The sequence below is a fragment of the Ctenocephalides felis genome, unplaced genomic scaffold, assembly GCF_003426905.1.
Source record: "Ctenocephalides felis isolate EL2017-DRISC unplaced genomic scaffold, ASM342690v1 CF-g0.4_SCAFFOLD_01886, whole genome shotgun sequence".
Classification (NCBI taxonomy): domain Eukaryota; kingdom Metazoa; phylum Arthropoda; class Insecta; order Siphonaptera; family Pulicidae; genus Ctenocephalides; species Ctenocephalides felis.
Window position 1 is genome coordinate 121,923,007 of NW_020538040.1, and position 12,290 is coordinate 121,935,296.

The 12,290-nt window shown below is 29.8% G+C and overlaps 1 protein-coding gene across 1 annotated transcript in view; it reads left to right on the plus strand.

Annotated features, from left to right (window-relative positions):
• The first annotated feature begins 6,748 nt into the window (after positions 1-6,748).
• The window catches only part of LOC113375835 (neuropeptide CCHamide-1 receptor), a 246,008-nt gene continuing 240,466 nt past the window's right edge, over positions 6,749-12,290 (plus strand). Inside the window, exon 1 of the mRNA XM_026615783.1 lies at positions 6,749-6,984. Coding sequence (XP_026471568.1) covers positions 6,749-6,984 — 236 coding nt within the window. The remainder of the gene's footprint in view (positions 6,985-12,290) is intronic.

Sequence of the window (12,290 nt, forward strand, 5' to 3'; positions counted from 1 at the left end):
AGATTGCTGGTACTTCCCGTACCATAATTAATCATTCAAGGAATAGAAATAATCAATAGTTGTTTTGAATAATTTCAAATAGATTATTTATTACATATTAGGCGACTAGGCGACTAGCATATTTTATGAACAAATTATGTGTACGTTTACAAGAATCCAATCTTTTTTAAATTTGATTTTTTTGATAAATTAGAAATCTTTTTTTTTAATTTTTCAAAATTTAGTTTATTTTTGAAAATAATGAATAATTTATAAAATTTGAAACTTTGAATTTTTTTGAAAATTTTCAAAATTACTAAATTTTCTGTAAAAGCATCTTTTGCACACCGTCTACTCAAGCAAAAGGTTTTTTGAATTAATCTAATCGGTTAATCCGTTTTCTCAAAAAATGCATAATCGTTTTTACACCCTTTTGCGCTCCATACCTCCGAAACAGTAAAATTGTCCTTAGCAAAAACGCCTCGCGATCGAGTACGAACCAAATGATTTTTGTATCCTACAAATCGGTTATTCCTTACTGTCGAAAATGTCGAAGACATTTATTTGAACCATATCAATAAACTTCAAAATTAAAAATTTTGGTACGGAACCCAAAAGAAATATACAAAATGTGTACACAATATAAAAATATCTATAAAATATTTGATAATTTGATGTACATATTTCCAATAAACATTTTTGACCACTAAACGATACTTTTTTCACTTATTTTCATTGAGAGTCCATAACCGCTGGATCTGCATTCCCAAAAATTTTACCAGTTGTTCATTTCGTCAATATAAGTAAAATGTTTTTTGAATTATTAAAATCGGACGCTCCGTTCTCCTAAAAACTGAGTTACCGTTTTTGGTACTTTTTGCCCCGTATCTTCGGAACGGCTGGACCTGCTTTCGCCAAAAACGATTACAACCAGTGTAAAAATAATAAAAAATAATTTTTATTAATTTTTTACTAATTTTAGTTAATTTTTATTACTCTTTACACTGGTACATAATCCATTCCTTTATAATTTTTCTAAATAATCTGTAATGACCATCATTAATTAATGTTAATCAATAGTTTTAAAAAAATATTGTATATGACAGAATAAACCTGATGATGGAATGTATCTAGTTCCGAATCGTCGTTATTAAACATTTTCAAAAAACAAATTGTTTTTTATTATTGGATTTACTGTCCGGAAAAGAAACAATCAATATATATATATATTGAATCGATCCAAAAAAAAACATATATTTTCTTGTTTTCTCTGCAACAAAATTCTTTTTACAATTTGTTGGAGGATTTGTTACATCGAAAGATATTAAATATTTTCAAGCGCGAGCCGCGCTTTTCACGTCGTGGACCTCAAAGACTTGTACTTATTTGTCGCTTTCGAATGACAATCATATTGTTTTTCGGTTGAAAAATATTTTATAATTTCGCTTCTGGCGAAAAATGAACATATAGTCGAAAAAAAAACATTAGGGGAGAGCGGAGCTTAAAAGTTCGTGGGTAAAAAGATCCACAGCCAATATCTCAAAAACAAGTAAAGTTAGAAATTTTTTAACAAGACAAGTAAAAAAGACAAAAAAATAATAGCAATACCTATAATCTATTATCTTTTGTTTATTTTCAAGAAAAATTATGTGCTTCAAGAGTGAATATAGTACATTTCCCATGTAATACATTCTACATATGCTCACATCTTACAAACGATACACTCTACTATCACTGTTATCACTCTTGATTCTGATTCTGATTTTTTTACTTCTTGTTTTGCCGGTTACATCAACCGAAATAGGTTGATTTGCCTTTAGTTTTTTCCTTCGTTTTTTAATTACCCTTAGTTTTATTTTAATTTTTAGTATTGTTTTTTCTTTATTTTTTCTTTCTGTTACTTTCTTAAATCCATATTCTTATGTATCAATACTATAGAACTTTTTTAGATCTGCTAACTATATTTGTTTTTCTGGTACTATTTTTGCACACAAAAGCCTAAGTGGTCTATTTGTCAATAATATCAAAGATTGATAAATTTGAAACAAAATAAAATGTAAAATTTAAAATCGATCGATAATAACGAGAAACGAAATTTTATGATAGTACAAGTTTATATAGGAGTATACTGTCCCAAATGACGCACCTGAATATTTCTATAAATGCGTCGGCCTGCGGGAAAGTTGCTATAACAGCATCATGTGGGGGGGGGTTTACATTTCAAATTGAAACAAAAAAATATTTTAATATTATTTAATACTATTGAAAAACGCCTGTTACTACTTACCCCTATTCAGTGGTGTTGCCGAGCCGCAACGCAACGGAACGTCGTTCCGGCAAATTATTTTTGGGCCGTTCCGGCAAAAGAATTTAAAAAAAAAATTGCTACACACAATTTATAAGTGAATTTTATAATTTATAATTTATAATTTAACTAATTTTTATTAAATGTTCCTATTATATGTGATAAACATACATATATATGCAAAAAAATGGGTTTTGTAATAATTTTTGTTTTTAACTTCCCGTAGTGCAAGTTATAGTAATCGCAAAAAAATCGAAAATGAAAATTTTTGCATTTCTCGACGTTTCAAAGGTTTCTGAATATTTTGGCATACCTTAGAAAGAATACGGGGCAAAAAGTGCCAAAAATGGCAGCTCAGTTTTTAAGAAAACGGAGCGTCCGATTTAAAATAAATAATTTAAAAAACATTTTAATTGTATTGACAAGGTGAAAAACCGATCAAATTTTCATAAAGGCAGGTCTAGCGGTTTTGGAGATCTAATGAAAAAAGTAAAAAAAATGCCGTTTGGCGGTCAAAAATGATCATTAGACATATGCACATCAAATTATCAGATATTTTTTAGAGATTTTAACAATAAGTATAAATTTGGTTTACATTCCTTTGGGTTCCGTACCAATGTTTAAGCGTTAGACGGCGACGCGGCGCTTACGCGCTTTGATAGTTCGTCTTTATGAAGTTAAAGCAGTACGATTGCTTTAAAAAAAGTTTAGATCTTCCAAAATATGTCAAAATAAAGAAAAATTTTTTTTTCAAAAAAAATTAAAAAAAAAAAAAAAAAAATCAAAATAAAGTAATTTTTTGTCCAATTTATAGTTTCTCAAAAATCTTATTTTTTCGAAGTAAAAATTTTTCAAAAATGTTAATTGTTTTTAAAAAAATAATAATTTTTGGTAGGGGAAGTTCCAGCAATTTGCCTTAAGGCACGATGAAATTGCCTTAAGACAGAATTCCACTTACAGCTAGTTTTAGGTACAAATATGAGAACCGGTTTTTGAACCGGCTTTTTCATTTTAGCGTTCCGGTAAAAAAATATTAGCACAACGCCACTGCCCCTATTATTACTTACCTCTGTTACAATAAGCTCCTAGCTTTCCGACTTCATAAAATTTATGAATCAAACACATTACCAAAAAGGAAATTTACTTATTAATTTAATAAAATTTAATTTTTTCAAACTTAGTAATTTCAATTTATTCATTAAGATTTTATTTAAATAATATTGTAAGAAAATATATTATTGTTAAGTTTATTCTATAAATACATATTTTTTACGCGAGAAAGTTCCAACATTCCTGCATGATTTAATAAATCATTGAAGATTCATATTAATATTAACTTTTGCCATAAAACGTTATGAAATATAATCAGAAATTTTATTGCCAGATTTTTATGAGGAAAACGTTTCAAGATTCGTCATTTATTGATTATGATATCATTTCTTTTCTTGCTTTTATTGTCTCATTTCAAATGGACATAAAATACATTATTTGACAACGAAGTCTACAATAATTTACGCTTATGCAAATATATTGTTTCGATAAATTTTATTCTTACTAATTAAGAAGAACGTCAACTCAACTAAATCAGGTTTTTGTAATAAAAAAAAGGGACACGCAATAAAATTTTGCAGTATTGAAATATTTTCGAAAGTTTGACTAATGTTTTTGAAATCTGTGATGGAGTTCACTAGTTCATTGTTTCTTTATATTTACAATCAGTAGACCACAATACGTATGGTGCCATAAGGCAAATAGCTGGAGCTTCAAACTAAACTAGTGGGGCGCATGTCATCGTGCCTTAAAGCAAATTGATGCAACTTTGCGTACCGTAATGAAAACAATCAATAATTGTTCTGAAGATTTTCAAATAGATTATTTATTATAAATACATACTGTAAATTTATAAGTGGTTTCAAAATTTTGAAATTTTTTTCGAAGTTTTTGGAATATAAAAAACGTTATTTTTAAATATTTTGAAAATTTGGAAATTTTTGAAAATTTACGATTTTTTTTTAAATTTTTGTAATATTCTCAAGTTTTTCAAAATTTTTTTTTTTATTTTGACATATTGTGGAAGATCTGAACTTTTTTTTTCAAAGCAATCGTACTGCTTTAACTGCATAAGGACAAAATATAAAGCGCGTAAGCGCCGCGTCGCTGTCTAACGCATGAGCATTAGTACGGAACCCATAGGAATGTTAACAAAATGTATACTTATTGTTAAAATCTCTATAAAATATCTGATAATTTGATGTGCATATGTCTAATGATCATTTTTGACCGCCAAATGGCTCATTTTTTTACTTTTTCCTCTATATCTCCGAAACCGCTGGACGTACCTTCATGAAAATTGTATCGATTCTTCATCTTGTCAATACAAATGAAATGTTTTTTGAATTATTCAAATCGGACGCTCCGTTCTCTTAAAAACGGAGGTACCGTTTTTGGCACTTTTTCCGCACATACATACACACACGTACATTATGTATGTATGTATGGATACAATTTTTCATCCAAGTTTTCGGGCGCACGGATCAACCGATTTGAACGGTTCAAAAAACATTCGATTCCTATTGATAGGGAGATGTGCTGATTTGTTTTTGGCAAAGGGAGGTCCAGCCGATTAGGAGATATGGAGCAAAAAATAGAAATCGAGTGTTTGATAGATCGGAGCATCCGATTTGAATGATCCTAAAAACATTCAATTCGTAATGACGGGGAGAAGGAGTGATTAGTTTTTGGCAAAGGCAGGTCTAGCGGTTTTGGAGATACAGAGCTAAATGTGCAAAAAATGGCAGTTTTTGAGAGAACTAAGCGTCCGATGTGAATGATTCCAAAAACTTTTTGCTTGTTTTAACAAAATAATTGATTTTGGAAAAAAAAATTTTTGCTTCAAAAATTAAAAAAAAAAAAAAAATCCAAAAAATTTTTTTTTGTATATCGAAAATAATTCAGATTTTTATTTTAATTCTGTTCTAATATACTTTAAACAAATAATTTCAACTTTCCAATTTAATTTATATAATTCTTATAAATATTCGACAATGTTACAATATTTATAATAATCTGTTTCAATATTCCTCGATCATTTTGTTACGGTATGGGAAGTTCCAGCAATTCGCCTTAAGGCACGATGCCATACATTCCACTAGTTAGAGTGTTTGGATGATATGCTCCTTTGATGATATTTCGTACTTCTCTCCTTGATAACTTCCTGAGAAACCCATTGATAGAGTAGCGTTAGAATTAAAAATTCCAATAATGTTCGAGGTAACAAAAAACGAGTGCGCGTAAGGTTCACACGCGATTGAAGTAAAACTTTTTTGTTATCACAGGATAGCATTTCAATTGTAAATAAATATATTATATAACAATTTTGAATAATGTTTATTAGTAATATGGTAACACTTACTGATTTTTATTAGTAATATGGTAACTAGTGTCAACCATTATACACATTTATATAATAATAAATTATAAATTATATATTTATAAAAGCCTTAAAAATATTCATAGTATTTGAAAACAATAATGTTGTTTGAAAACAGTTATGTATATAAAATTATAAAATTCATTGGATGAAAATATAAACAATTTATTAATTACAAAATTTTATGATAAATAAAAATGACAAGTTATATTGTTTTTTTTTCATCATGTCTAGCCTGCTTGATTCCTCACAATGAAATTAAAGTCATACTTAAAATATGAAATGATCGGTTTGTCAATGTAATTAGCATTTAGGACTTGGACCTTCATTAAAGAAATAAAGTAATTGCTAATTAATAAATTCTATAATATTTTTTCATACAATGGATTATGTTAAGCAACGCCTAAACAAATATTGTTTTTGCAACTTCACTCATCATATAATTAGTTTTATTTATTTTATTATTTTCATTATAATTCTTTACGGGAAACAGGGTAAAATATTCTTCTGATTTAGGAATTTTTTATTAAATTTAATTTTACAACATTGATTCCGGTACGCATACGACAGATCTCTATTCAAGCGACATAACGACTAATCACAATCGACCCATATAGAAATGATTTCATCGAGAGCGAATGATGTACAGTTTGGGCGTAACGTAATTTCCGTTGCATTATCACAGATTTACACCCTAGTGGCGCCTAAAGAAAGTTTACTTCAAAACTATAAAATATTAATTGTTTAAATTTAATTTTAAAAGATAAAACTGTCAAAATTACGTACGCTTTTACTTCTATTAATTAATATTAATACATTAGTTGTTTGACCAGTGAGCGCCAAATGTAAGCGTATATGACAAGAGTATATTGCATGTTTTTAATGTAAAATTTCATCTCATTTTAGGCACACCTTATTGACATCCAGCATTAGGACGATAATGTGCCATAAATCGTCAACTGCCACTTGAAGGAAAAAACAAATTATTCATACAGTAATTCATTGGTGATATTAAACTGTTGATTTTCGGGAACATGGAGTACAATATCAGTGATATTTTGTTTAACAACACCTTTGGAGTAAATGATAACTTTACTATTGTGCAAAATTTATCGTCTGGTCCCCATGCATACACGCCGTTTTCTGAAAGACCGGAGACCTACATTGTGCCAGTGGTGTTTGCTCTGATTTTTGTGGCAGGTGTTCTTGGTAACGGAACTTTGGTTATAGTTTTCTTGCGACATAGAGCAATGCGAAATATTCCAAACACGTAAGTACAAATTACAGTACAATGCAATACTTCACTAGTTTAATGAAAAAGTTGAATTGATCCACTTTTTATAGTTTTATAATTGTTTGTGTTTTTCGTTAAGACTATGATTTCACTATTAGTAGAAGAGCCTGTGAACTATTTGACTAACCTGTTTTCACAAAGCTAGAATTGAAGTAGGTATATCGAATGTTTTCAAAATGACCAAGTTATAGTGATCGCAAAAAATCGAAAATAAAATTTTGTATATATCTTTACGTTTCATATGTGTCTGAAAATTTTTGGATACATTAGAATAAATATATGTATGTGAAAAAATCATAATATAAAATAATCAAATTTTTCAAAAAAGTCATTTTTTTTTCAAAATTTTTTTAAAAATTATCAAAGTTTTGCAAAGTTTTTTTTAATAATTTATTTTTTGATACGGGAAGTTTTAGCAATTTGTCTTCAGAGACGATGTCATGCACCACTAGTTAATCTACCTAATCTGTCCATCAATTTATCTATTCAACAATTCACCTGTCTACCAATTTACTTACCTACCAATTTAGTTGTCAACCAAATTACCTGTTTATAAATCCACCATTTTACCTGTTTACCAATTTATGCGTCAACCAAATTACCTGTTTGCCAATGTACCGTCATCCCATTATACGTGTCTGTGGGTATATGCATATGTATTATATATTGTACATCTAGTCCACACATGTCTATCAATCAACCTGTCAACCTGTTTATCTGTTTAGATATTTGCCTATGTACCAGTTGTCCTATCTACCAGTGTATATTTTCTCTAATTTACCTTATTTATTTAAGCATTATAAGAAAAACATTAAAACTATCACTTGGCTTGAATCAAAATATTCGAAAATCTATCTGAGGTTTACCTAACAATTGAATCGGACGTCTGGTTTATGAAAAAATAACTACTAAATCTTATAATTAATTCTTACAAAATAGGGATTTGAGGTAGGAGGAAATTTAGGGTTATGTGTGTTTTTTATATATAATTAAAAATTATAAAAAAAATTAGAAAATCAAAATTGACCAAAAAAAATAATACAACTAGTGGTGTATTGTATTGTGTCTTTAAGCAAATTACTAAATATAAAGTAATGAAATATTTGAAGAATATTAAATGTTTTCAAATAGATTATTATGAATACTGTAACTTATACATGCTTACAGAAAAGTAAACTAGTGCATGGCATCGTACCTTAAGGCAAAATGCTGGAACTTTCTGTACCAATTTTTTTTTCAAAAAATTAACATTTTTGCAAATTTTACTTTGAAAGAATTTTATTTTTAAAAAACTATAAATTTTTGACAAAAATTTACTTTTTTTGAAAAAAATTAATTAATTAAAATTTTCTTTATTTTGAAATATTTTGTAAGTTCTAGCATAGAGACGAAATATAGACGCGCGTAAGCGCCGCGTCGGCGTCTAACAGGTAAATATTGGTACCCATAGAAATGTAAACAAAACTTATACTTATTGTTAAAATCTCTATAAAATATCTGATAATTTAATGTGCATATGTTTAATGATCATGGCATTTTTTGTACTTAAATCTCCGGAACCGCCAGATCTGCCTTCATAAAAATTTAATCAATTTTTTATCTTGTCAATACAAGTAAAATATTTTTTGAAATATTAAAATCGGACCGAGTTACTGTGTGTGGTTCTTTTTGCCCTGATATTCGAAACGGTTAGACCTGCCTATGCTAAAAACGAATCAGCATGTCTTCTTGAAATCGGTTGAACCGTGTTTTCAAAATCGTCGACAAAAATTTGTATCCGCACACACACACACATACATCAATTTTTTCTAAGGTATGCCAAAATGTACAGAAACCTCTGAAACGTAAAGATATATAAAAATTTTAATTCTCGATTTTTTGCGTTATAGTAAACTTATCCTACGGGAAGTTTATAAACAGAACTCAATCAATCAAAATTAAAATAAAAGATATTGTCTAACATTTATAAGAATTATATAAACTGAATAGCATTGTTAAAATTTATTTATTGGAAGTATATTAGTGAGCTTTAGAACTTAAGCCAGATTTTCTTTTTTTTAACACTTTATTTTTAGCAATCAGAAAAGTACATAATTTCTAACTGGTAACTTAAGTAACGTGATTTCGATAACTTCCATTGAAATTATCTTGTTTTGGGATCAGGCGTTATCCGGTTCTCGTCAGCTTTCTTTTCAACTTTGTTTATGATGTAGGGTCACCATTGATTTTGATACACTTAATTTCAACTTTATTTGAGGTCATCTGGCCATCTTTTTTTGAGTCATCTGGTCGGTATATTTCGTACGATGTGTTGGATGCATGGATTAATATGTTGAGCATTCTTTGAATGAAATCTATTGCTGAACTTTTTTATGGTTTTGCATACCGTGTCGATTTTAAGGTTATTATGGATTATTTGGTTGTTTACATAACATAGGGCATTTTAATGTTCAAATCGGTATTATAATAGCCTTATAAATTAACAGTTTGTTCTCAAGAAACATGTTCGACCTTCTTCCTATCATCCAATATAATTATTTAAATCTGGCCTTTATCTCTTTGCACTTATCCTTAATATATAGTTTTCATGTTAATCGGCGATCTAATTCCATGCCTAGATATTTACTGCATGTAGGGATTTTGATGCCGTTCATAAATACATCTAGACAATTTTGACTTTTAGTAGTAAATGTTATGTATTTTGATTTATTTTCGTTGATATCAATTTTCCGTTTTTGGAGCCAGAGCTCCAATTCGAAAAGGTGTTCTTATAGATTTAGCGATGCCATTATAGGGTCCTCGTGGGTTGCCATGATTATGGTGTCGTCTGCAAATGTTCCGAAAATTGTATTCGTATTAGTTGGATTGTTATGTGTGAAGATGGTAAATAGCATTACGCCCATTACGCTCCCCTGTGGCACTCCTGCGTTTATATCGTATAATTCCGATACAACCCTGCCCACTTTCACTGTAAAGAATCTGTTTGTTAAATATGATTCCATTAACATGTAATATATTCCCGGTAGGCAATTTTTTATTTTAAACAAAATGCCTGTTTAATGTCAATTAAGATTGTGGAGCCGTATCTATTGTCTTCGCTTGCTTGGCATATTGCCGTGGTCATTCTATGGCATTGTTGTATGGTCGAATGCTTTCTCCTTAATCCGAATTAATGGTATGGTATGATAGTAAGATTATCTGTTATTCTTGCAAGTAATAGTTTTTCTAGCATTTTTGATAGTATGGATTGTAGACTAATTGGTCTGTAGGAGTTATCTAAGTGGCATGGCTTGCCTGGTTTTGGTATCTTAATAATTTCAGATTGTTTGAAGATTTTGTGACCAATTCTTAGTGCCGCATTGAATATGTATGTAATCAGCACAAAAGCTTGTTTAGACAACTCCTTAAAAATGTTTGCTTTTAATTTGTCGATATCTGCACTTTTTTATTTTTTAAAGACAATATTTCAGATTTGATTTCCTTTGGTGTTATTGGTTTAATTCTTTCAAAAGTGTCTACCAAATCTTTAGATATATTATTCACGTTTGGAACAGGGCTGTTATTATTTGGCGAATAGAAGGAAGTCCCCGAGTGCTGGACACCTAAGGTTATTTATAAATATATCAAAAAATATTTTACGAAATGTTCATTAAATTATAATTTATGTTAGATAACAAAGTTAGAAATCAAACTAAATTAACAAAAACGCAACCTTTGCTAAAAAATAATTAATACTAGCAATCAAACTTTGGTAACAAAAAATATGATTTTAAAAAGTGTCACCTAGTACCGGATATTTCAAAATAACCTGTATTGAATACATATATGTAGCCATCTCCACACTCTGGAATGTCTGCACATGTGTGTTTGGCGAATATTCTTTGATATTGCGAAAAAAACACTATTTATCCACCCTTTTGGCTGGGCCACACCGATGCTCTCAATGGAGCATTCATCATAAAATTTTTATTCTTTGACTAGGAAATACGAAAAATGGGGGTATGTAGTGACAGTTAGCACTCATGCAGAACAAAGTTAAATAATTAGAATAATTTACGTAATTTCTCACAAAAATATCAATATGTTCACTGTCCGGCGCTAAGGGACAGACATTTTTGTTTATTTGGTGGTATCAACTAAAATTGTTTAAAAGATCTAATAATATTGTACCATTTTATAGATAACAATCAAGTACTACTTTTATCTTTGCATACCACTCAAATGTAATTGCATAAATATACTAGAATTACTTCAATTGATATTTAGGTGACGCCGTGATTTTACGCCTAAAACAGCAAACGGTTGCTCCCGCAGTGGCCGTGTGCGTCACAGGCGAGGCTCGGCGTGTAATCCTGTATCTATGTGACCCCTGCGCCCCTTTCATTTGCATTCTGAAATGAAAAGATTTATACTCGCTTAAATAATACGTGTTAAATAAAATGTCCGGCACTAAGTCCGGCGTTACGGGACTTCTCCCTAGATCTGCTTTTTTCTGATCGCTCCTGGTTCAAGATCCGTTTGTATTGAATGATTGTCTTATCGGTGAGTTCAATGTTGTAGGTTTTCTGACGTTTTTAATTGGCGCCCATATTGAATTATCATATTGGTTTATTGTCGTAATATATTTAGTAAAACTATCTTCTTTTGACATTTTTAACTTTAATTTCAAAATATTCGAAAGTTTATCGTACACTCTTTTATCATCCGGCGCGTGTCTTCTCTGGCAGTTTTTTCTTGCTTTTCCTTTTTCCCTTAACAAATGGCAAATTTCCAGCGGAACATTTATTTTTGTCTCGTATGAAGTTAATAAAGGCGTTGCATTAGCGGTTGCTTTTTGCAGTATATGTATGATTTTATGCGTAGCTCTGTCCACTGTTTACTAGTTGTTAATCTAATTTTGAGATTAAATTCTTTGTCAATTTTATTTCTACAATCATCTCAGTTGGTTTTGTGATTATATATATATTGCAGTTGACTTTGCGATTACATTTGTGCAATGCCCTGAATGCCCTTTCTTCGTTTAGCTGATATGTGCGAAAGATAGCTAGTTTTGATTTGAGTAAAGCAACAAGTTTTCTATACTCTGATGCTGCTACATTAATTTTGACTATGTCATTTGGCATTCATTTAGTGATATATTCATTTAGGTTGAGTATTTAATTTAAGTCACTAATCATATCCGCAATGTTATCTACGCGTAGTGTTTTCGTTCTGTGTATTTGATGTTGAAGCTAGTAAGCTAAATCTGTTTGATGTTACTACGAGGGTCATGTAAAAAGTAA